General features: G+C 43.9%; 2 protein-coding genes across 2 annotated transcripts; both read left to right on the top strand.

Moving 5' to 3' along the window:
• The first annotated feature begins 315 nt into the window (after nucleotides 1–315).
• On the top strand, nucleotides 316–11,078 carry LOC134549452 (glioma pathogenesis-related protein 1-like). The gene is made up of 7 exons (XM_063394996.1): nucleotides 316–358; nucleotides 2,606–2,826; nucleotides 6,385–6,630; nucleotides 7,071–7,183; nucleotides 7,892–7,974; nucleotides 9,736–9,762; nucleotides 9,847–11,078. Exons 1-7 carry the CDS (start codon nucleotides 316–318, stop codon nucleotides 10,071–10,073), a joined length of 960 nt encoding a protein of 319 aa, XP_063251066.1. The 3' UTR covers nucleotides 10,074–11,078.
• A 555-nt stretch (nucleotides 11,079–11,633) lies between these two features.
• Nucleotides 11,634–24,163, top strand: GLIPR1 (GLI pathogenesis related 1). The gene is made up of 6 exons (XM_063396443.1): nucleotides 11,634–12,403; nucleotides 17,856–18,101; nucleotides 20,083–20,192; nucleotides 21,956–22,038; nucleotides 23,171–23,197; nucleotides 23,281–24,163. The coding sequence occupies exons 1-6, from the start codon at nucleotides 12,224–12,226 to the stop codon at nucleotides 23,436–23,438; spliced, it is 804 nt and encodes a 267-aa protein (XP_063252513.1). The 5' UTR covers nucleotides 11,634–12,223; the 3' UTR covers nucleotides 23,439–24,163.
• Nucleotides 24,164–25,983: the final 1,820 nt, after the last annotated feature.

Here is a 25,983-nt window from a genome sequence, read left to right as displayed (position 1 = left end):
ATAGGCTGTGTAGACCTGTTAAGACAGCCACAACACTGGAATCTCAAAATGGTGGAAATCTCAAAAATGTATAGGAGGCTGTTACATAAAGGCCCCTGAAATGCTTAGTCCTTAACCCAGTATTCAGGTAACACTACTTTAAACATCAGAACCCTTTTCAAAAAAATGGTTATGTTTGATGAACACAACTGCTTCTTTCATTCATAACTGAAGAGTTAAAACTTTAGGGAATGTTCAAGTCAGTTTGTCAGTCTGACGTCTGTACCCTTCCTACTGGAGAGATACTCTGTTACTGAGTAAAGCTGCTATGCCTGCATGACTTCCAGAAATGGAATGTGTGATCATCCAGATGTTCCAGGTATAGAATTAAACATTTTTACCTGAATTCATTACAGTTTGGTTAGTCGTGTGCAGAAGGTAGTGGAAGAATCTCCTCAGAAAAAGCAGATACCTAAACTGTAATGCCCATCTTTGCTTAAGTTTGGCAGGTAACACTCTTTGGTCTAAAAATATGCAGTGCCTAAGCTTTTACACTTAAGTTTACAGGAATAATCATCCAGATCACTTCAAAATTACAGTAAAACTATCTGCAGTCCAGTCCCATACTAATGGCCTCCTCTGTTAATTGTGAAACTCGTTACAGCCTCATTATTGCAAAATCATTTTAGGATTTTTTAACTTTTAATGAAAACAAAAAGCTTTCTTACAGAATAATTCTTGTGGAAATTCAATACCACCACTGTCATGTCCCATAATCTGTTTTCAGCCCTGAGGTGCCATTGTGTAATAGCAGCAGCAATGTATGTCAGAATATCCATTTATTCACAGGTCTGGAAGGCCAAGGGATCTTGCAGCTGCCTAATCCTGTGGCCAGAATAAGAAAACCCAGCAGATCTACCCCATTTGTTCAACTGATCCTGGTAAGTCAAGGTCAGACCTTCTCTCCCCAACACAAGGAACAATACTCTGGGGAAGCTGATGATTTGAAAACAGTTCAATGTAATTTCACAGATTCCCAGGCATTGTGGATATCTGTAATAGGCTGTAATTCACCATTTTTTAGTCCTCTGACTAAATAGAACATTAGGGAAAAATTAAAAACTGAGGTTTTATTTTTCCAGCCATTTTGAACTAAAAGCATGTCAGAAGTGAGAAAGTGGGATGTAAACATGGGGAATTTTTCAAAATCATGAGTTTGTAAAGCTTCTTGCATGTACCCAGCTCATAATGCTAAATTTCACTTGAGATCTGTGGAAGGATAGGCAATGACTTGTATTGTCCAGACCATATAATGTAATATTCAAATCCCAAAAGTTAATTGTTAAGATCCACTTCTTAATGCTGGCAAAAGTCTAAAACTCCCTTCTTGGGTAAATATAGATGCTTGAGGGCAGGCTGAACTTCTGCTTTAATTATAGATAGAGTCACTAGATGGAGCCAGAAGTGCAAGAAAGCATTTTATAACCTGGACTACCCTGGATCCATCAAAATTTCCTACTGCATAAAATCTCAGTTCAGTTTCCAAACATAGAATTTCAACAGCATACATATATAAGTGCGAGATCACTGTACTGTTAAATTAATGGTGCAGTTATAGTGTGATTTTTTTTTTTGTGCAAAATGCATGTAGTTGTAATATAATCATGGCTTTGCATTGTCTGACCGGCAAAACTGAGCAGGGAATGAGACCCATTAACACATTTTACAATCTATTTGCAACAAATTTTCCCTTTAAACCTACCTAAAACTAGTTTACAAGACCTTAGCTCTTAAAACATATGGTTCTTCTTATGCTCTTGCATATTTGTACAATTTGGTTTAGGTTTGGAAAAAAAAAAAATCAACCAGCTTGTAGAACAGTTGGAGAGACAATACACATGCCAACACATACCATCCTACTGCCCTGAGAAGTGATCAGACTTGGAAGGTTATTCCAGGAGTGCTAATCCTGTAGCTGCTCTCCAGGAGCACAGGAAGCTGCTCCAGTGATTGCAGGCTAGCAGGTAACAGCAAATAACTAAGGAGGAGAGAATCAACATATACTTAAGCTTGGGATTTCCAAATTATTTTTGCTGCACACCAAACCAGGCTAGAATGTCTGTTTTGCAGCAAGGTGCTGTTCAGGAATGGGTTTTTCCCTCCTGCTTAAGCACAGGTTTCCTAATTCTTTTTATTTCTTGAGTAATTCTGATATGGAAGCAGTGTCATACAACATAATTGTAACTAAGCTGGTATGACTAAGCAATGCTATTGGAAAATCAGCTGAATGGCAGATTTCTGTTTTGTCAAAGCTGCATTTTTTATGATTGATGCAGGTTTTAGGAAAGCTGTTTGGCAGCATCTCTTCAGATAAGACCAACAATCACAGAGCGATTTGGCAGTCAGCCAAGATGGAGCACAGTCAAAGAAAAGACAGAAGTATACTTAGCATGTTGCTTCTTGCTGATATGCATGGCAGCTGCCTGTTTCATGCCAGCTACGATGTCAGATAGAGTTGTACCTGATTAAGCAACTGCTCTTCACTTCCTGTTTGACACTTTCAAGTGCTTCCACAGACAGGGGACAACCTCTGAAAAACTGCTTGCTGGTATCCTCTCCACCTAAGAGATTTTTCCTTTTAAAACTTATGAAAAACACCGGAGAATTACGAAAATCATGTTTTTCTTTGCTGCATTGTACTTAAAGGATTTCTTCACTTTCTTTGATGCTTTTCTGCAATATCCCTTGCCTGACATAGAAGATGCAAAGTTCATTGAAGATTGTGTGAGAGCTCACAACACATTTCGATCCAAAGTGAATCCACCAGCCAGCAACATGTTTCGCATGGTAAGGTGGTGTTTGTGATCTTTTTGAAATTATTATAGACTGGGCTGCTGATTTAGCCCATCTTATTCTTCATTTGTACTGTGCTATTCTTTCCATTTCAGTTAATGATTTCTGTAATATATATGTTGGTTCTTTGTATGAAATAGAAAAACACATCAATTTTCACAGTATTGTTCAATTTTAATAATCTGAAGGGAATTTGTTTTTTAGCACAAGATCTAGCTACTCTCAAATTCAGCCAGAGCAAAGGGCTGTATTGCAAAAAATAGTGTTCAGTTCCCACCTACCTCTTTCTAGAGAAGAGATAGTGATCTATTTTATATCAGATCAGGTTTCATAAAAAGAAGCTGTTTGCTTTTAAAAGTTTCTGAGTAGGCAGTTTGCAACAGGATTTGCTGAAAATCTATCATCTCCTGTTATTTCTTCTAGTGTAGAACATGTGTTGAATAAAGGGATTTTCCAGGACATCCATTTAGATACCTGACCTTCATTTCCTGCAGCAGGGTCTGAAGACTAGGGATAGTGATACCTAGGCTGAAAACAGAGCTTGCTGTGATACAGTGGGTATCAGAACAGGTTATGGGTAGGTCACAGGTTGTTCAGTGGAGTACAAAAGGAAAAATGTGTATAGCTAGCTGAGGGAGGTAACCCCAGTCAGTGCATGTCACTTCTCTGAGCCCTCCAGCAGTGCTGCATAGCTGGAAAGGAAGTTAAATGCATAACCACATGCAGTATGAATCATTTCTACAAACGGAAGATCACAGTAAAGGGATGAGAGTACCAGTAACTTTAAGTTCTTGCCATGTTAAAAATGATGTTTAATTAAAAAAGCAAACTTACCTACACAGACCAAAGACCCAGCAATTCTGGAATAACAGCAGGACGAATCTATTTAAACCTTTTGAATTAAAGATGTACTTACAAGGTATCCAATCATGGTACTTACAGTCTCTTAATGATTTTTTTTTTTATTATTTTTTTTTTCAGCCTTGAAGTCATAAAGTTTTTATCATTTCTAGCATCTCATGACAAAGGGCTGCACAGCCTAACCACAGGTTGTGTGAAGCTATTCCCTTGTGTTTGATATGGGCCTGTTAATGCCCAGCTTCATTTAATAGTGTCTAGTCTTGGTATTGGAAGATGCAAGTTAATGCTGCTTATTTCACAAATGTGAAAATGTTTCTGATGACAAAATGTTTCTGACTGAAGCTGAAGAGCACTCTCTGTTGCTATATGAAGGCCCTCCAGTCTTGAAGATGATCATCCTACGCCAGGTTCTCTCTGGCCTTTCTAGCTCTAGTGTACCTTTCTTGAGGTGGGGTGCTGTGCTGCACACAGCACTTAACAGGACTCCTGTAGAACTGTGGTTATATACGTGGCTTTATTCTCCATTCCTTTGCAAAGAGTCTCTAATACTTTGCTTTTTAGCGTAATACTTTCAAGTGGTAATAGCCTTCTCCAAACCTGTAATTAGGAACACAAATCCAGTTTTTTCTCACATCCCTTAACTTCAATTTCCCTGTACTGAACTTTACCTGTCAGCACAAAATCTACGAGTCTGCCAGACTGGTTTGTTAAATTATCACTTTTGCCTCTTTGGATGGGAGTGTTTCCTTCTCAGCCCAGCAGAGATCCATGAATCTTATTTGCTTTGTCCATCTGCTGAGGAGGGAGAAGAGAAAAGAGGCAGAAGGAGCTGAGGAAGGGAGCAGCTGTGACTGTGACTCCCTTCTGTCCCGGCCAGCAGAACAGAATTCCTATCTGGCCTGGTAATAATTGCCAAGTGCAAATCCCTGGACAGTCAGTATCTCCTAGGCACAAAGTCCCCCAAGCCCCTCTACAGCTGGAAGTTTCACAGTTACCCCTGTCATGGGTTAGCACTGGCCAGATGTTAATGCACCCATGAGTGTATGTTTTTCCTAATGAGCTACTGTGAGATGTGGTCAAGAACAGAGCAGAGCAGGCCTAAAACTTGAAAACAGAGAACAAAACTTTATTACGTTACATAAGAACAGAAATAGAAAGGAAAACTCTAAACACACACAAAAACAGAAATGAAACCTTCCCAGAACATTTCTTCTCCTCCCCCAGTTTCCACCCCCTACACATTACCCTCCATAGACCAAAACCTTGGGTTTTAAATCAAACAATCACCACTCAAACTAATCTTCAATTCAGCAAGGGAGAGAGGAGCCTCTCTCGCACCACGGACTACTCTTCAGAAAACACAGGTCCACCCCTTATGTGTTTTCATGTCACCCATAGCAACGCCCGGAGAAGTCTGCCAGGGTGACACCCTCCTTTCCATGTCCAGTGCTCTCACCACCGTCCATGGACCAAAGCTGCATACAGGGCTCTTTTAAGGATGCTTGCACGCCGAGCTCTCCCCCTTTTTCCCCTGGGGCCGAGGGTTCCAAGAGCAGGTCTGCCCTGAGGGCAGAGGGCGCCACCTCACCCTCCCCCTCTCTTCTCTGCTCGCTCCACTCTTCAAGTGCCAGTCACTGTAGCAAAAGCAGAGGCAGCTGTATCTACCTAAAATGCAGTTTATGTTCAAAAGAGACTTGAGTTCAGTCTATGGCTAACATTATGCAAGAAAAGTCCAGCTTAAAAGCCACTCTTCTTCAATCTCTGCCCATCGGGTTCTTTCCAATCGTGCTTTATCATCTCGGTCCCAGGCTGTTTTCTCTTCCTCTTCTGAAACCACTAGCCATGAGAATCAATGTCTAGGAAAAAGTTTCCCTCTGCCAAGAAAGGGTTAACAGTTCCTGGCTCCCGGCAGGATCTCGGACACCTCTTTACACAGCGGGAACTTCTCCTCTCCCCTGCCCCCGCTCTTTCTTCGCTGCTGGCTGCTGCCAATGTTCGAAACTCTGAAGCAGCAGTCTCTCTCCTTGGGGAAGGGGGCGGGGACGGAACAGAAGGCACCTCCAAAGTTCTCCACCCCTCCATCCTGGATGGGGCTGGCCCAGCTCCAATCCCGTTCTCTCTCTTTCCCCCCCCCCTTGAACCCCGGGCCTACCTCAGCCCGGCCACATGGCCCCCGTCCCCCACCCAGCCTGGGTAGGGGAAGAGGGAAAAGATGCTCCTCTCCTGAAAGCAGAGCCAGAAAAGAGAAAGTCCCTCTAGGAGGCCTCGCTTTTAACCCCCTGTGTCCTTGGAGGTGTGTCCAAACCTCCCAGTGGCTACTCCAAGTGCCAGGATAAAACCTGACCACTGATTGGTTTGCCCACAGCCTCTTGAAAAACTCACTTCCCCTCAAACCAGGACACCCCCTCCAGATGAAGCAGCTTAAAGACTGCACTCCAGCTCTAAATATATTAACAAGTCAGATACAACAGGACAGTGGGTAGATCCTCTGTGTCCTGCAATAGCTAAGGGAGAAAGAAAACAAAAAGTTGTTATGGGAGCAGAGATACCAAGTGAGAGAAAGAAACTGAAGGCAGGGATGGGAAGCAGAAAAGGGGAAAAGAACTCTTGACAAGTTTATGTTTAAAAATGTTTGAATTCAAGTAAGTCACTGCAGTGCAGGTTATAGTACATTTTCTTCCTTTTCTACAGTCCTGGGATGCTGCTTTAGCTAAGACTGCCAAAGCATGGGCAAAGAAGTGCAAGTTTAACCACAATACTTACCTTAAAATGCCAGGAAAAATGCACCCTACCTTTTCATTTGTTGGAGAAAACATCTGGACTGGCACAGCCCACATCTTCTCTGTGGATGCAGCACTCCAGTCCTGGTTTAATGAGGTTAGCAGCTATGATTTCAGCACCAATACATGTACTGGCATCTGTGGTCACTACACTCAGGTGAGTCTTACATGCCCAATGCTTTATAGTCTAACATATGGATAGTCTAATATATATACAGTCTAATTTCACTAAAGATCTGAGTACAGGCTCGGAACAGATTGCTTTGGAACAGGAATTACAGCATGGCTTTGCACTCTCCAGTTTACTGTTGCATGAGATTGAAAATAAATATTATAAGCCCCAGGGATGTCAAGTTCTACTTCCAGTAATGATGGAAAGAAATTATCTCCTGAAAATTTCACAATTACAGGGAAGCCAGATAATAAGTGCAAAAATGGCTATCAATCCATCATTTGTCCTAGCTGTCCTTCGGGTTAAGTCGCTCCTGTGTCAGCTGATTTAAATTTCCCTGAGATACTTCCCTCCTCCTTCTTCCCTTAGTGCTGTTGCTTTGGCAGTATTTGAACAGTGCATTACGTATTCCCTTTGTCCTGCAGGTCGTCTGGGCAGAGAGTTACAAAGTTGGCTGCGCAGTTCACTTCTGCAATACAGTTGAAAATTTTCCAGGACTGTTCAAAGCAGCACATTTTGTTTGTAACTATGGGCCACCGTAAGTTAATTGTGGCACTTGGGTGGGGTTTTTGTTGTTTTTTAAATATCCCAGCTGATCTGGTGTCAGATGACAACAATGATGGGTGCAGTTGTAACAAATTTCAGAATAAGCTGCATCCTCATGTCACTTGTCCAAAGGAAACTTCCCCTGGCCATTGGGAACAGAACCTACTGGACATAGCTGGGACTGCAGAAAATCCCATTCTAAAAAAAAGCAGGAGAGCAGATCATAGCTGAGACCACTCACTGTAATGCAGATGGTGGAAGAAAATCTGTTTTGACTTCAGTCTCTGCAGGAAAAGTGGGAAAAGTGTAATCTTCCTGCTTGAGAACGATTACATCTTTCTCTGGCCCTACATGAATTTCAAACAAAACATTGTTAAAAAATAAAAGAAAGATAGTCCTCTAGTTTACCTGGTACCTTGCAGTATTTATATCTACTTTTTACAGATTTGCTTTTTATAATCCAGGTGGATAATGACAGACTAGAGGCAAATTCTTGTATGCTTACAAAAATACAGTATTGCCTGAGAAGTCACATTAATTTCCAGTGGCAGGAGTCAACTGCCCCCCATGCCAGTGAGAGCTTTAATCTGATCTAAAAGGATTTTCAAACAATTGCAATGACAAGTTTTTTGATTAGGGTATTCCCTCCTCTTGATAGCTTTTCAATGACAGCTAACAAAATACTGTTCCTGTTTTGCAGGGGAAATTACCCAAAAAAACCATATAAAGAAGGACAGCCATGCAGTGGATGCAGTAATGAGAAGTGTGTAGACAAGCTCTGTGGTAAGACCAAAGTGATCAATTAAGAAAATTGCATAGCAATCAAAGTGGCATAATTAGCAGTGGAAAGACAAAAACGAGTTGATTTGCACTAGTTGCACTATGCATAGTGGGTCTGTAGCACACCACACAGGAACAGTACCAAACTCTGGGAGGAATAGTGCAAGAAGGAAATAATTGAAATACTTTGCTGTTGAAAGCTCTCAGAAGAAGAAGCCAGAGTTTCTGATGCAGGGAAGTATCAGTTAGACTATTTTCTCCCTTTTATGTGATCAGGAAGTCAAATGCAAAATTTTAGCCCCAACAAATACTCACAGTCTAGTTCTTATCTTCCAGCAGAAATAGGAAATTTATCTTCTGCTTTTTTTTGCTTGTTTAGTATTTCCTAACACACTTTCCAGACAACCGTATTTCTGAACTAAGACTGTACCAAAAAGCACAGTTATTTCTAACTTCCACAGTTTCCTGAAAAGGAGCAATGAGAGCTTGTTTGTAAATCTTTTCCGTGCTATGCTCAGTGTTATCAGAGTCCTGGTGGAAAATAATGAAATGAACAGTTGTAGCAGAGCTCGGAATGCTCAGGGGATGAGGGGATTTTAATCAAATCTCAAGGAGCAATTAATAAAAAAACCCCACAGTTTGGAGCAGGCCTGTGGCAGCTGTGGGATATCTGGCTGGTGCTGGGAGCTGATGTGGGGCTGAGCCAGCACAGCCCACTCCCAAACCCTGCAAAGATGCAACAAAGAAAGGAGTGTGGTTGGAGTAAAAACCTCTCTGGGGTGGTGGTGTTCCCTGCAAAGGTGCTGCCTGGGCCTGGGGGAGAACTGGGCGATGGCAAGGGGCTCAGCCTGCTCCCTCCTCCTTGCCTTCACTGTTGAGCCACAGTGACTCTGTGCTGGGTCTGTCCCTTCAGTGTCAGGGTGTGGGCATAGCAGGGAAACACACAGCCTGTACCCCATCACTCTGAGTCTGCTCCACACAGCAGTGGACCTTTATGTCAGTTCACCTAATCCCAAACTGGGCAATGTTTTAAATAAACAGAAATTAAAGGAGATGCAGCAATGACTTAAATCAAATACGACTTTTATACAGAGTTTAATGGGGATCATCTTTACTCGTCAGGCTCTAGACAGCTTCAGCTGTAAAAATTATTGAGCATTTGGTTCTCTTATTTCCCTCTGTAATATCCTGGCTGACTCATCTTAAAGTCTCAGACTGACACATCACAGGAAAACTAGAAATATCTCAAAGACTAGGGGAGGGACAGGAGGAACAGAGTATTTAAAAGTTAAGTGCTAGATCCTACCACCCGCTTTTACCATTTTCTCCTGTAGGCCAAATGAGGAATTTCAATAGGACGCACACAGGCAATGCTGCAAATGCATCAAAACTTTTACTAAAGGTGTACTTCTGTGATAAATTAGTAGTTATATTTGTCTGTCTGTAACTACTTAAATTTGGTATGTGTAACAATTTAAAATAAATTCCATGTTTTGTTGTTATTTTTATTCCCTCATCTCTATTACACAGTCTTCTTGATACAGCTGGTTTCTTCTGCTTTTCTTTCAATTCAGTAAAAAATATGAATTCCACACCAGTGGGGAGCCTGCTCTTGCTGGCCTCCTTCCCCCTTGCAGGATGTTTTAGGCATTAACTGGCATCATCAGTGCAATCAGCCAGGCACCAGCAAAGGCTTATCTCTTTACATTAAGAAGAGCCATTGAACGGTCCTCACATTACTTTCTTCTTCTGATCTCTTTGCAGCAAATACAGAACGTGAGAAGCTGATAAGTACGTATCAAATTGTTCTTACTGGCTTTCCTGTAAGTATGGCTAAGACTAGGTCTTAACACCTGTTTCTTCACTGATTTTTAGGTTATACCAACTGGTATCCGGACTGGGATACACAGCCCCAGCCACCTCGGCCCCGTCCCCCCAGGCCTCCTGTGCCATCAAACGACCCACCTGCTGAGCATCCACGACCCTCTTGTGACCAATACTGTGTTAGTGTTCTCATTTTAAGGCCACTGTTTCTCGTGTTGAGTGTTGGTGCTGTACTTGTAGTACAACAGTATTTTCCACACACTTTTTTTTATGAGTGATGGTCAGTTAAGATACTGATTGTGATCCTGCTTCTGTAGTACTCTCACACAACTGGCACACATTAAAAAAAAAATGGTCATCTCTCATTATCCCTGCAGTGTTTATCCAGCCAATGTTTATCTATAGAAAAGGCTGCTCCTTCACTCAAGGCAAGGTACAAGTGGCTGTGCATAGGGGTACTATAATATATTGGCAGTAGCTACAACATTCTCCTATGTCTGTATGAGCGTCTTAGTTTTAGGGGTAGGTTACTAGAGGGACCACAGAGGCTGGCTATTACTCCATGTGCTAACAATCCTCCTGGAAGGCTGGGGCATTACAAAGACATGTCTGAAGTGGCACACTATATCCAAAAGAGGCAATAATTCATCTTCATTAACCTTCAGTTATCCCAGACACAATTTTCCCCAGATAATGGAGATTTAACTGCATATATTACTTTTTATGAACAGAAGTAAAGCTTGCCCTTTGCTATATGTAGCCTATGTGTGTCAGTGTTCATTACTGTATTGTCAATTGTACTATTCAGTTCTTATCCTCTCAGAGTTGATCCTTGTTCTCCATAAGTAGAAGAATACAAGGGAAGGTTGACAGAGTAAGGATTAAGGTGGGGTGTCAATGGGGAAAGCTTAATTTTAGGATGAGAGATGGTGACAGTATCTAAAATGCAGGGTAGATGGCAGCCACCATGAGCTTTCCGATAGCAGGAAACAGGAAGGTTAAATGGGCCCAGGACAGATTCTGGTTTAGAAATGGAATATCTCAGCCTCATTTAAAAAGTCCAAACCTCTGATGGATTCAGTTTGTTTTAAGAGACATTTAGTCCTCAACCTGACCCCTATTGTTCTAATAAGTTTTTAGTGAGGGGAATGCATAACTGTGCTATCAATATATAAATCTGTTTTTTCCTCCTTTGTCTTTGTTCTAATGTTTTAAGAACATAGTGACTCAAATGCTGAGCCACACTGCAGCATGTCATGCTACAGAATAAAAATGGGCCCTAACCGAGGTTCTTGTTAATAGATCCCTTGGGGTGGATTAGAGTGAAATGACACTGAATGACCACTGTTTGAGTAAATAAATAAATAAATGTGGATTAGAGTGAAATTACACTGAATGACCAGAAAATAAATAAATAAATAGGGCAGCTTTATTTTATAACAATTTGGTTGTAGCTGAAAGGAAGAAAATATATATGAGAAAGAAAGAGAAAAAACAACAGCCTTAACGGCATCTAGTTTCATCAAAGGAAGAAAATTTGTCCAAAACTTTTCTGCAATGCATTATAATTGCTATGAATACGATTACAGGGACCAAACAAATAGTAACAAAGAAGCCTAAAGGACAGGAGAGACTCTTGGCCACCACAATTAAAGAAAGAAGAAAAAAGAGACAAGGCTGCTACAGCTCTAATGTGAACTTGCAGCCTAATTTCCTTATTCTCATCACAATGTTCTTGAAATATGATTCGTTTCCTGTGACTAACTTTGTATTCAATTACCATGGCTAAAGTAAGTCCAGCCCACAAATCTCCCAAGCAAAATGCTGCTGGTAGAGCTAAAACCGCTTCGTACAGCTGAAACACTCTGCATTTAAAGCTGGAAGACCAGATGTTGAGAAGCATGACTGTAAGGAAAGGGCTAATGACATTTGCAGTGTATGCCTTAAGCAAGTGCTCGGTGACGGAACTGAAGAAAACTGCCCTGGTGCCTGTGCACAAACCGCAGGTATGAACCGACTTTCAGCGCTGGCCCTGCGGGGGCAGGACCGACACTGATACTTTTCCCGGCGGCGTTCCATTGCGGTGTGTTGCACAGCGAGCGAGTAACAGCACAGGCACAGGCAGGCGGGTCTCAGAAGGACCCTGGACTCTGCGGGTGCTCCCCGCCCGGCCCCAGAGCACCCCGGGCCCCCTCCCCGGCCCCGCTCCCCGGGCGTGCGCCGCGCCCGCCCTCGCACCGCCCGCCGGGGCGGGCCAGGCCCCGCCCAGCTGCCCTCAGGCCATGAGGGGCTCTGCGGAGGTAACCCGGGCGGAGAGCCTGGCGGGCTTCAGCACCGCCGCTCCGGACCGTGCGTGTGCCCCGGGATGCCCCTAGAGCTACTGAGGTGACTTTCTGCTTGCACCATCTCTCTTCTTCTCCCTTTCCCGATGACGAGCAGATTTGCTACTTGTGTGCTGGCTTTACTGCTCTTTTGTTGTTCCTCTGATTCTTATGAACCATCGACATTGCCTGATCCTCGGGATCCAAAGTTTATTGAGGAATGTGTGCAAACCCATAACACATTGCGGTCGAGAGTGGATCCACCAGCCAGCAACATGCTCTACATGGTAAGGGAATCTTCATGGCTTATGTACAAATTTGTAGCATTGTGATGCTGTTTATGATTCTCAAAGATTGCTTTTGTGATTAAACGTAAAAAGCCAGAAAACAATCCAACAATAACCTGGGGTCATAAGACGGACCGCTTTTTAAAGCAGGGAAGAAGGCTGTAATTGTCAGGTGGCTTTATGCAATTGGATATGTGCACGGATATTTTGCCCTGGCTGAAACTCCTCATTCGAAGCCCAGGAGCCCAGCCCTCAGGCGAGCGCTGCCGTTGTGTTGTGTGAGAAGCCTCCTCGTTGCGAGGCACCACAGGCAGCTCGGCAGCCGGAGGTGCGGGGTTTGTGCACATCTAAGCACAGCCCTCCTTTTCGGCGAGGGCAGATCCTGTTACCAAACAGCGCTGGAGAGCTTGCTTTCCCTGGGCATTCTCTGAGCTCTGTCTGCAGGGCTCTCACGGGCTGAGCCAGCACAGCGGCAGTTCTGAGGGGCTGGGCCTGCGGGGAAGCCAAAAATCAAAAACCAAGTGCAGGAGGATCGAGTGCTGGAGACAATCGTGTCTGCAAACACTGCTCTGCCCCCACCTGCTCCCCGGACACCTCAGGAACAACATCTGCAGCTACCATGCAAAACACAGCCCGTCATTCAGTGGACCACAACCGCTGTCCTGATTCTGAGCTCTTTATTTTTGGCCCGCTTTCTTACTATCTCACATGGTCACCACCACAGGACATAGCCACAGCTGTAATTAGCAACACCCCAACTGAAGTTAGGGAAACAAGGAAGTTCATTTGGCATTTCTTGTCATTCGGTGTCAGACGATAAAAAAAGTGCCCCATTTGGGAAGAGTAACTGCACAGTAATGATACTTGAATGGCAAACATGACAGGAAACTTATTTAGTTTCTCTTTTAGATGTATCTTTTACATGAGCTCTCCTCAGCAGTGCATCCTGACCTTCAGAACATGTTGGTTTGGACGCTTTATCTTCTACATTGCTTTACTGGCCCTAAACAAACAAAATATCGTTAGGATGTGTTAAAAGTGCAATATTCATATCTTTGAATTGTGTTTAATTTCTTCTTTTGAAAAAGTAAAGAGCTGAAATCTGAAAAAAAAAAAAAAAAAGGAAGCATATGAAAGAGACAAATAAATTGCATCTAAACCAGAAGCTGAATCATGGTGAGTTTCTTTCAAAACACTGTAAAACCCCTAGTCTTAAATATGACCTCTCCCAGAAACTATTTAATGTGGAGATAGCAGTGCAATACATGATAAAATCTGTTACAAAAGTAAAAGCATTGGAATTGAAAACAGTGTTTTGAGTGGCCTTTGGTACTTCAGAAAGGCAGAAAAGAAGACGGTGCTTTTATTTCACAGACTTCTTTTTTGTGGGAGGTAATTGCCCACCTAGATATGTAAAAATTAAGACTGAATTCAGGGCTTTCCCATATTTTGGAAAAGTAGTTTTTAAAAGAAAATGCAAAGTGAAAACTCCTTGAATTGCAAGTAACAAAGTTCAACCATTGATATTTGTAAAACATGTATTATAAAATGAGAATGTTAATCTAAATTTTTTTTACCTGACAAATGTGAGCCCATTCTCAGCCACCCAAAGCACTGCTTAGTTCTGTTCTAAGGCTTCTCAAAAACAGCAGTCTCACCAGTTTCATCAGAACTTCACAACAGTCTCCTTTGAAAGTGCTGCCTTCCATCACTTTTCACTATTATACATTAAATTTTTCCTCCTTAAGTCAGCAAGCAACTTGTTACAAAATGAAAACTGAGAAGTAGTTCTTGAGGGGGAAAAAATGTTAGTATTGTTTCCTTAAACAGCAGTGATATCTATATCCAGATCTTCCTATCCCGTGCATTTTCCTCCCATGACATTTAGTCCAATCTTTCTGTTTAAGTGCAGTATTATAAGCAAATAAGGAGTGTAACTGCAGTTAAACTAAAGATCAGTGTGAACATTTCTGTACACCGCTTTCTATCTGTCAGCCAGTTTAAGCATTCACACAAAATGGAAAGTACATTTCAACTTACTATGCGACTTTAAACTTAGTATTATGCATACCTTTATCAAATTTTAAACATATTACTACTGTAGGCTGAAGGAAAGGAGTGTATGGACTCTTAAAAAGCAGAATGTGGGAAAAAACCATGAAGTGCTAAGGTGCATCCCCCAGTGTCATATGTCTTTCATCATGATCATCTCAGAGCCTTGACAAGGTGTAAAATGAAGCTTCTGTCTTAACTGGCAGAGTTATCTGCCAGGACTGCAAAATAACTTCTGTACAATGCCAGATTGAATCCATTGTCCTTAAGAGTATCTAAGGAAATACCAACTGCTCATTTGAAATAAGACTCTCTGCCCCAAATTTAATACTTGATATACTGAATTCCTATCTAAACTATTTATGTCTTTGTTTTGTGGGTGTATTTGGTTTGCACAGGCAGGTTTTGGGAGCGGAGGGGGCATACAGGGGTGGCGTCCCTGAGAAGCTGCCAGAAGCTTCCCCCGTGTCCCACAGAGCCATTTCCCTGCTGCTGGCTAAGACCAAGTCTGTCAGCCACGGTGGTAGTGCCTCTAGGATAATACATTCAAGAAGGGGAAAGGTGGTGCACAAGCAGTTGCAGCCAGAGAAGACTAAGACGTGAAAGGGCAGCCCTGCAGGCACCAAGGGCAGTGCAGAGGGAGGGGCAGGAGGTGTTCCAGGCACTGGAGCAGAGATTCCCCTGCAGCCCGGGGTGCAGCCCAGCGTGAGGCAGGATGTGACCCTCCAGCCCTGGAGGTCCATGGAGGAGCAGAGATCCAACTGCAGCCTCTGGAGGGCCCCACACTGCAGCAGTGGAGGCCTGAAGGGGGCTGGGACCTGTGGGAAACCTGTGCTGGAGCAGGGCCCTGGCAGGAGCTGTGGCCCCACGGAGAGAGGAGCCCGCAGGGAGCAGGTTTGGTGACAGAACAGGTGACCCATGGAGCACCCACTGTGGAGCAGTGTGTTCCTGAAGGACTGTGACGCGGCCTGGGGGTGTGCGGCCGAAGCCCACTGACCACCTGAGGTCAGTTCTGTGGAGTCTTCGGCGGGCCGCGCCCTTCTGCGGCGAGTTGTCTTTAAAAAGACACTCTCTGCCTCAGAGGCACAGGCTCGCTACAGTGATTCAGCTCTTTTGTGAAAGGGTCGCCTAGGCAACCCCAGCAGCTCTGTGCCAGCAGAGGGAGAGAGAGCTGGTAAGCTAGTAAGCAGTTTTGCCCACAGATCCAGAGCCCAGGCGGCGCAGAAAGGAGTGGCGGAAGCCAGGGGATCTCCGGAGCTTCTTTATTCAGAGGCTGGAACCGGCAACATCAGAAGGACCGAAGACCCCAGGGGTCTAAAACACTGTGCTTTTATGGGGTTGGAAAGGGGTGTGGTTTTCTCTTAGGGCCAATCGCAGGGCGGATTGAGAAGTTCTCCAATCAGAGAGAGGATTGAAAAGTTCACCAATCAAGGAGCGAGGATGAGGAACTCTCCAATCATGGAGGGGATTGTGAAACGGCCCAATCAGGGGAGGGATTGAAAATGCACCAACCACGGTGCGAGAACAGGGTGAAGTAACTTTTTAGCCAATGTCTGCGGGACAGTAACTTTGAACCAATAGGGGAGGACTACCAAACTTTTGGCCAATGAGGGAGGGGAGAACAACTAACTTTGAAGTAACCGGGAAAACAGTTAACTTTATGGGAAAACCTAACTGTGGAATTGCTGTTACAACACACTCTCCCTCCAAGGGACAGTGTCGCTCTCTTCTTGGATTTCCCCACTTCCCACAGGACTGCACCCTGTGGGGGGACCATGCTGGAGCAGGCTGTGAAGAGCTGCACTCCATGAGGAGGAAGAGAAGTCTGTGAAGGACTGTCTCCCGTGGGAGGGACCCCACACTGGAGCAGGAGAAGAGTGTGAGGAGTCCTCCCCCTGAGGAGGAAGGAGCAGGACAGACAGTGTTTGATGAACAGAGCATAACCCCCAGTTTGCGTCCCCCTGTGCTGCTGGGGTGGAGGAGGGAGTGGGAAATCAGGACTGAAGTTGTGTCCTGAAGGAAGGGAGAGGTGGGAGGAAAGTGTTTCAAATTGTAATAAATACAATTAATTTCCCCAAGCTGAATCTGTTTTGCCCATGACAGTAACTGATGAATGATCTCTCCCTGACTTAATCCAGGAGCCTTTGGTGACATTTTCTCTCCCCTGCCCAGCTGAGGAGGGCAGTGATAGAGAGCTTTGGTGGGCACCTGGCCAATGTCCACCCCACCACAGTGGGAAAATACATCCTCCACAAACGTTAGGCAAAGGAAGAAATGGGAGACATAAGTAAAAACATATTTTCAAATCTCTGTAGATGCATTTTGGCATGATCTTGTGATTTTTAATTACTAATTGGTAGCATAAACAATACACATTGTTTCAGACTTAGCTATAAGCTTACTAAGGTAAAACAGACAAAATCTAACAACCTACTTACAAAAATCTACAAAAAGGTAGATTGTAAAATATCTATTTTCCTTCATCATTTCTGATATATTCAAAACAATTTCCTTTGAGTTTCCATCATTTGCAGAATAAGGTAAGCTATTTTAATTGAGGACAGAGGACAGAAGAGGACAGAAATAAAAAGCTGATTGTTTAAAAAAAGCTTCAGTACAAAATAGTTCAGTGCTGGGCAACTTAATTTATGTAACACAAAGTATAACTAGGACTACAAGCGTACACTTGTGGTACTGTATCTATTAGGAGGTACAATGCTGTAATCGCTTAATCAAGGTGTGTGCACAAGAAAACCCAGCAAGAGCAGACACTACCTCCAGTGCAAACAAAAGACATTTACATAACTCAATTGCTTAAATAACCACTGCCTCTGAAATGGAATGAGTCATTCCACAAATACGATTTCAGCACTAGTGTTTCAAGCCACCAAACGCGATGATGCTCACCAGAGGGTTGAGTTTAAACTGTCCCCAAAATCCCAGTCTGCTTGTGAACTGACCTGCAAGCCATGGCCTTAAGCAAATACAAAGCTACACAACCATTATCGATATGGTAAGCATAACCCTCATTTTCCAAATTTCATGTAAATTCAGTTTAATTTACATTAATGTTCTGTAATGGCCAGCACAGCCTTGAAATGCTCATTGTGCCACAAACATTGTGTTTGACTGATGTACAGCTCTTGATGTCCAACAAGCCAGTCAGCCAAGATCATGCATCACCCCAAAAGTTTCCTGAAGCTTAATCAGCAATTTAAGTTCAAATCAGAAATAAACCTGCAAGCCAATCTATCATGTAGCTCTGTAAGTCTCAACAGAAGTAAAAAATTAAGGAACCAAAAGCATCTACACTATTGAGACCCAGCTTTTCCTGAGAGCTGCTCTGAATTACTGCGCTGCCAATATAACAAAGTGATTTTTAATTGTCTTTATTTTGCAGAGTTGGGATCCAGATTTGGCAAAGACTGCAAAAGCTTGGGCACAGAAATGTGTATTTAAACATAATATACACCTCAAAGAGAAAGGGAAAACTCACCCCAGATTTAGTTTTATTGGAGAAAACATCTGGACTGGCTCACTTTCTGTTTTTACTGTGAAAGCAGCCTTAGCCTCTTGGTACAGCGAGGTCCAACACTACAATTACAACACCAATGGGTGCAGTAAAGTATGTGGCCACTATACACAGGTAGGCATTGCATTTCTCCATCTAAACCATGAACCAACTTTGCTATTTTGATACAAAACTTTTACATTTCTGTTGAAGATTCAGTGAACTTTTCCAGGTTCTGGACATATAGTCTTACTGTATGTCTGTGTGTACAAGATGTTCTTATGTTCCCATTTGTGGGAGGAAAAGAGTTACTGTATTATTACTTTAAATGTGGCAGTTTGGGGTATTTTTTGGAAGAAAATAGTGCAGCCATCAAGCAGTCAGATTAGCCAAATAGTGGCCAAAAAACAGGCAATGGCAGTGGCTGTGAGCTGCAGTGCATGAGTAGAATTAGGTCCTAGCTCTATCAGGCAGTCTTCAAATGCCAAGGGCTGGAGAAGTACCATCATGAAAAGAGATGTCTGCAGTTCTGCAAACATCATGTGTGCACTTTGTCCAACTGCTACCCCCAAAGGAAGTGGGCAAAGTGAGGAAAAAGACTGCCACTGCCATGAAACCCTGCTATCACTACCCACAGCTATAGGAAAGCAGGACAGCTTGCAACAGCAGCTCTAGGGTTAAATAGTGACCTGAGGCTATTTAATATTTTTTGCAGAGATACACATGGGCATTTAGGACTTGAGTAGATGAGGTGAAACTGGTGGGCTTTCTGAACTTGTATGCAGAGAAGATATGTGGATGCAGGAGCTGTGAGAAGTGACTGTGCTGCTCTTTGAGCCTGCTCTCAAGGACATTGAAAGAGTCAGCACCTGGCAACTGCACAGAAGCACGCCTTACCTGGCACTAAAGCACAGTGCTGTTGACCATGGTGTTTGTGGAGGAGCAGCCCATGCAGTTTCATGGGGGTAGGATGAAAAAATAAGATCACTTGGAGTTAGCAGTGATAGTGATTATAGCTAGAAGATCTGATAGCCCAAGGTATCCATGGGTCTTTACTGTCAGGGAACTCCTCATTCCTCTTTGTCCCTGCTGCGGAGAAGAGAATTTTCCCTGGGCACAATTACTGCAGTTACCACAAATCACTGCTCAGTCAGTGGCCTCCTAGGATAGGGAAGGTTCTTTTATTCAGTCCTTCACAGTCATAAGGAATTCAGTTATCTATGGCTAGTGCCAGGAGCGACCTCTGCTCTGCCACTAAGACCCTCAGAAGCCTGAGGATTGTCCCCACTTCCCAGAGCTGGTACCAAACAGGCATAAACAGAAAGGGCCAGACCTCCCCTTTAAGTCAATGGAAGCATAAATGTATTTATGTTCTAAGTTGCCAGCATCCTTCCATATTGCTCATGCAGTCAGTCATTGCTGCTGTTTTATCACCCTCAAGTACTGCTGTGCCCTTGTCTCCTGCTGCTGTCATGGGACTTTTCCAGGACTGCAGCATTTGGCTGCACTCTGATAGCATGCTGGGTCCCACAGAAAAGCTTCTGGGACAGAGAGGATTGGTAAGTGAAGTAGTGGCCTTGTCTCTAGATTATCTTAGTCACAGTCTTGATATTAAAAGGCAGGACTGCAGCCTAGCCACAATCCTCCTCCCAAAGCACCAGTGCCTTCTGGCAATTTGCTTTATGTCCCCATGGGATTTAGTAAGGGGGCAGCCAGCCCTCATAAGAGCTGTAGCAGATCACACAGCCTTTTCTGCACAGGTGTGAACTCAGCTCCTGCAGCAGGAAAAACAGAAAGCTAATGGATTAGGCTGAAACAAAGGAGATGAACTTCTTCTTTCTCCTTTGCAAAAAAGGAGAACAACGTTACAGCTATTTTGTCTTCTTTCTGCATAGTTTTAACACATACCTGGTGAATTGGGTAAAATAATCAGTCCTTTTTCAGAACAAACTATGATTTTGAGATCCATTACTGCTGCTTTTCCTTGTGAAGCCTGCCGAAGGAGTCCTCCTCATCCCATTTGTATGCAATAAAACAGAGGAGAGCAGGTCTTCTCCTAACTCTTCAGGTGCTGAATCAAAGCCTTTGTCACCAGTGTATCCATCTGTCTTTGCAGGTAGTTTGGGCTACAAGCTACAAGGTTGGTTGTGCAGTCCAGTTCTGTCCCAAGGTGACATACACCTCCATTGTCAACGCAGCACACTTCATCTGCAACTACGGGCCACCGTAAGGTTTCTTGTTATGAATATTTCACAGGGCTCGGGTCCTACCCCTTCCCTTCCATAACATGCAAATTTATTAGATCACTCAATTTAGTTCTGTTTTTTGTGGGAGGAAATAGTCTCCAAAACAGACAAAGAGGTACACCTTTGTCCAACCAGCTTTTTTTTTTTTTTTTTAAATTTGCTAGATGAGGGCTATATATTGGAGACAAAAAGCAGTGGGACTGGAAGAAAGGATTAAATATAAGATGTTGACATGAAAACACTGAAGTGATCATCTGAAAGTTAATCCCTTGCTCCTGATTGCCAAGATGGCCCCAGACAGTATCCAAGGTGCAAACTCAAAGTCTGAAGATATTCCCACCTGTGTCTGAAGAATTAAGCCCCTAAGCCAATGGCTTGGATAAACACTGAAGTGTGCAGTGCTGGCAGCCTGCAGTCTTAGCAGCTGAAGGCTACTTAGGAGGCTGGGGATGCTCAAAACAAATTTGATCCAGAGGTCCTTCATATGAATAGTCAGCAGAATATCCAGCTAGGATGGATGTATTATTCTCTTCTCCAGCTAATTAATACCACCATGGTATAAATGCAACTTTAAAAGCCTTACACACATACCATGTTGGGCCAAGTCCAGCTCTTGAACTCAACCAAATTTGGCATTTCTTCTGCCCATGCCTCATCCTTGGAAGAACATGTAACCCTAACTAGATACCTTGAAATGACACAACTGCTGCTCTCCCCAGAAGCCCCACATGCAAATATGCAGAGGGCCAAAATCCCACTGGATTTCTTGCTCTGTGTTGGCATGGGGAAGAGGAGTGGTGCCTTCACCAGCATCCAGCAAAGCAGGCAGGGGTCTCTCTGGAGAGGCAAGGGACTCTAGAGTGGGCTTTAAAGCTGGGCCCTCCCCTGCTGGGTGAGGACACCACAAGTGGTCAGTTGCATGTTAAAAAGTGGACTAATGTCACATCCAGCTATTGATTTGGAGAAGCAGCAGCTTCATTGCTTTGTTTCAGCTCTACTAAGGGCCCAGGCAAGATGCATATACAGTTGCCTCATGTGAATGTACTCTTCAGTTTAGACCAAGCAATAAAAGCCTCATCCTTTCTGCAAGTAATGAGGTTTTACCATGAAGTTTCATCTCACTGCTGAGATGTCGTGCTTACAAAGTCCGTCTCTGTGTTTATGGGCAGTTTGAGGCATGCTGTAATTCTTGCTGTGGCCATGCTTTGAGCAAAGCACTCAGCTGTGTTTGGTGCAGTATCAGCCTGGGCAGAGGTAGTTGGTCCCACTCACACCACTGGCAGAGGGAGGGAGCAGGAGAGAGACCTGCATCACTCCTAAAATATTAACCAACAAATGGATGAAATCACCACCTATGAGAGATTCTCCAACACCAGAGCATCCCTCTTCAAGGCTGAATACACGCATACATAGACAGTAACTGAACCTGCTCTTGTTTCCATAGCCAGAGTGAGCTATGAGAGTCCAGAGCCTTCCTGCACACAAATTACCCAACCCTAAGACTGCTTTAATTCCCAGGTTTGCAATACTGCTGTCTCCAGGTTCTTAAACAACAGGGTGTCCCATTACATTTAATCTCTTCTGTTTCACTTCGTTCTTGGGTACAGGGCACTTGGATGGGACTCTTGAAAAAACCATCACTCTATTAACAAGTGAAGCAAAAATCACCTTAAACCCTAATTAGCAGTAGGTATTAATGTCTTCCCACGGGCTGTTTGAGAGCAGTGTTATTTTCCTTTGCAGTGGGAATTACCCAGAGCGCCCCTACAAGACAGGAGGTGCGTGCAGCGAGTGCAGTGGTGAGCAGTGTGCCGGCCTGCTGTGTAGTAAGTAGAAGAGAACCAGACATCCTCCCCAAGCACATGTAGAAAGGAAAAGAGCACACAAAAGATACCGACAGAAGTCAGGCACAGCACTCTCCTGTTCCTAAATATAGGCTGGAAAACTGCAGTCAGAAGCCAAGTGGGTAGTGATTCAGAGGGGGAGGGGAGGAGGGCAGAAGGAGCCTGTTCTCTACCCTGGGGAGTGATGGGATGGGGTCTGCTCTTCAGGTGCTGGAGGGTGTGTTATGGAAGACATGGTGGCTGCAGTTTAAGGTGTTATTACCCCCACCAGAAGTTGCTGCTTGCAGAAACAGAAAGCAGAGAATGGGATACCTGTCCTGTCCTGGGGGCCCCCAGTTATTACCTGATGCGTGAGGTGTGACTTGAGCTGGTGCAGGTCCAAGCAAGTTTTGCCCCTGCCATGCAACTGCAGGTGGCTAGAGCAGCCGTGGCACTGCCAGAGCTGCTCACTCCAGTGACCATCAGCCGGGCCATCTGCTTTCCCCGAAGCACTGGGAGAAAACAAGGCTGACATGCAAGAGCCTTCCTGGAGATGCAGTGCTCAACCCAAGTCTGGCAGCCTTCCTGGTATGCCTGCACTTGGCTTTGTAATGGCTGCATGGAGTCAGGAGGGAAGGAGACCTGAAACTGCCATAAAGAAGAGGCACTGTGCTGTGGCCACTGGGGAGCTGAGGGTATGGTCACACTTTTCCCCAGCACTCGACCATTGGTGAGCTAAAGGAGTGGGAAGATGCCGTTAAAACACCAGTACCTAAGGAATGTTAGGGAGTGCTGGATTCGCAGGGCTGTTTAATGTTAGTTGCAGGCTCTCAAAACACAGGGCACAGGGCAAAAGCCAAAGTGATCTCACGCAGCACATCCTGGGGGGTGTCCTCTCTACACCAGCCACTGGTGGTAGAAGTCAGAAAAGTGTGATAAGCCACTCCTCAGCAGAGTCCTGAGAGTCAGGGCAGGGCTCTCCCAGAGTCAGCAGGACTTTGCTTCTTCCTGAGAAGAAACACATCAGCTGTACTTATATGCCCATTACGATGGTCACATTTCATTCCCTTTCAGTTAGAGTCGAATTGTTTCTAAATTATAAGTGTGTTTATGTTTACTTCTTTTCTCTCTCCAGAAAATCCAGAGCGTGACAAAGTCATTGGTAAGTACCACTGGAATTACTGCCGCCTTTTGTTGCCCTTGTTGCTGTTATACTTGCAAACAAGTCAATTATTTTTTTCACAGAGGATTCCAACTGGCAACCAGAGTGGGACCGATCTGTGGCTGCATGTGATAAGTTCTGCATCCTCGGGATTGTTTTAAGATTATTATTCCTTATAATTACATTTGTGGTCACCTGGCTCTTATCAAAGTATTGGTCTCTGGTACCTGCCAGTGGGTAACACACGTTACCCACTGTGCACACAAGAGCACTTGGCTCAACTCATCTCTTCCGTTCACATGAGTTACAGGCAACACAAACATTGGTAGAGACATTGCTTGCATCCACAGGTGATTTAGAAGTACAGAAATAACATCTTCATTGCAGGTTGTAGTTACAAGCACTGATAAGCAGCTTTCGTTGCTCAGAAGTTAAAAGTTAAAATTAATTTAGATGTTAATATTGCTTTAAAAGTTAAAATATTTATGAAGTGGAGCAGTGTGCATGTGACCTGGTGGGTACAGGAGCACATTGTCCGGGCAGCACACTAAGGCGCAGGTGGCTGCCCAATACACTTCAGGAAGGGCTGGAGGGTGTCCAGCCCAGGAGCCAGGCCCCAGCCCACAGCCAAGGCACAGGCAGAGCATGCACCTGTCTCATTCCTGTTGCACTCACCTTGGGCACTCCTACAGCAAGATGCAGAGTGCCTGTATAATTAAATTTTTTTGAGGAATTTTTGGATCCCTGTGAGCTCTGGCATTTGCATCCTGTAGCAGCACTTCCCAGTCTCCCAGAGCATTTGTCATTGGTACTTTGCTTTGCTTAGAATCTGTTTTTAAACTCATTTCATCTGTGCCTACACAGTTTCACTTGTGTTTACATGGTTATATATCTCTGCAATCTTTCCTGTTGTGTGGGCATAGGGGTTTTACTACTGTTTCAAGCAATAAAGTGTTTTTTCCTGCTTCCTGTGTATGTCAATCATGAATTTGCGACATGAGCTAAAGCTTAACTGCTGGTGCATGAAATAACCCCAGATTCAGCTCCAACTTGCACAACACTAGAAACAATGCTGGGAAAGATAGAACTCCAAATAAAATCACACTGTGCCCGTAGTTACAACTTTGGTTCAACAGCTGGCAAAGAACAAACCTCCTGGAACCTGCACATCTGGAGCAGGCAGAAGGCTGCGGGGACAGCTGCTGTGTTCAGCTGAAGCAGAGTCTGGAAGCAGCAGAGCTGCACAAACTCACACTGGACCCCAGCAATCCCTGTCTATACTTCTAGAAGCTTCTGCACCGTGTCCCTCTGCACACACTGCTGTAGAGGAAGCTGGGAGGTTCCCCTCAGCCCTTCATTTCTGCGGTAGTGTCACCACAATACCTATCAGTGTTTCTGCATCAGTCTCCTGACCCTGACTCCTGCTCTTACTACTGGCATGGATTTTAACTGAAAATGCCGGAACTGGGGCCCAACATTTCTCACATTACACTTCCAGATAGTTATCTGCTAGTACTGCTTGTACTAGAATCATTTCAATGTTGCAGCATTCCTTGAACCAATCATTTTTCAAAATGCAAATATGGCTGGGGACAAAATTATGACTTTCATGCTTGATATATTTTTATATATCTTTGTTTGCTGACTACTGGAGCCTCCATAGCAAAGACAGCACACTCACAGACACTCTTGTGCAAAACCCGAGCCTCAAGCTCTGTGTACTGCAAAGTCCCATCTAAAAATCGGCAGGCAAGTGGCACGTGGGCAGCAGGACTTAATGTGTGGGCACTCTCCTGCTCAGGGCTCCACAGCACACGCCCAGCACGCTCTGCCCCCCATGTGGGCAATATCCTACTACTGGGAAGAGGAATGCAGGGAAGGGAACCAGATACACTGGGGCCTCCAGGGAGAAGAAACAGAAGCAACTCGGAGCCCTTAAAGTTCAAAATGTTAACACTTTCATTTAACTATATACTTAAGCAGGAAATCCTAAAACCTTCCTTAAAAAAACTGTGGGCTTAGGGGGATTAAACTCCCAAACTTTACAATGGGGCATTTTTCAAACAAAAAAAAGCTTGAAAATCAAGAAGTCAAGAGGAAAAAAGCAGCTTTGTCATTTTAAGGATATCCAAAAACCCAGGTATGTAGCTCTGGTTGATCAAACCACTTTGAATTTTTCACAGGGCATATTCCCATGAATTCCATGGGATAAACACAAAACACTCATACAGAAATACAGACTTCAGGTACATCTCTGCAAGTCTGTAAACTCTAAAATCAGTTTAAGAACATAATTTGCAGTACTTCAAGCTGTTCTGAAAACACAAAAAAACTCTTCACTCTTCCAAGCCCAGTTTATTTTCTATTATTTACATTTTACTCAGCTGCCATACTCCATCAGAAAACAGATGCACAAAGCACCAGCAAGTGACACCATGCAGGCCATTTCCATTCAGATATGGACTCTTGGGCAGACAAAGCCTTTGGCTTGCCTTTGGGAATATGAATAAGCTTTCTGGATTTTCCAGTTTAAGTAATTCATGTCCTACCAACAATTCTTGAAACTTGTCAACAGTAACAACCAACAAATACAAAACACCATTTGATGTCTTTCCACTCCATAACAAGATTTCCTGAAGTGTACTAAGAATTTTACTGGAAAGATGTCATGTAAAAGCTACATAAATTATTCAGCTGGGGGTCCTAATTTAAAAAAACACACTTCCATGGAAGTAAACAAAGCCAGGCTGCCCCAAGATGAGCTACATTTTCCTGCACTGCAACTC

Source organism: Prinia subflava, chromosome 4 (assembly GCF_021018805.1).
Source record: "Prinia subflava isolate CZ2003 ecotype Zambia chromosome 4, Cam_Psub_1.2, whole genome shotgun sequence".
NCBI lineage: Eukaryota > Metazoa > Chordata > Aves > Passeriformes > Cisticolidae > Prinia > Prinia subflava.
This window is presented reverse-complemented; position numbering and strand designations above follow the sequence as displayed.

What these genes read in the sequence shown, in the direction of transcription:
- GLIPR1 (XM_063396443.1), top strand. Translation starts at nt 12,224, where the DNA reads ATGACGAGCAGATTTGCTACTTGTGTGCTGGCTTTACTGCTCTTTTGT. An exon ending in ATCTGCAACTACGGGCCACC is followed by an intron (nt 20,193 to 21,955) that starts GTAAGGTTTCTT and finishes TTTCCTTTGCAG; the next exon opens with TGGGAATTACCCAGAGCGCC. An exon ending in AGAGCGTGACAAAGTCATTG is followed by an intron (nt 23,198 to 23,280) that starts GTAAGTACCACT and finishes TTTTTTTCACAG; the next exon opens with AGGATTCCAACTGGCAACCA.
- LOC134549452 (XM_063394996.1), top strand. Translation starts at nt 316, where the DNA reads ATGACTTCCAGAAATGGAATGTGTGATCATCCAGATGTTCCAG. An exon ending in TCTGTGGTCACTACACTCAG is followed by an intron (nt 6,631 to 7,070) that starts GTGAGTCTTACA and finishes TTTGTCCTGCAG; the next exon opens with GTCGTCTGGGCAGAGAGTTA. An exon ending in GTGTGTAGACAAGCTCTGTG is followed by an intron (nt 7,975 to 9,735) that starts GTAAGACCAAAG and finishes ATCTCTTTGCAG; the next exon opens with CAAATACAGAACGTGAGAAG.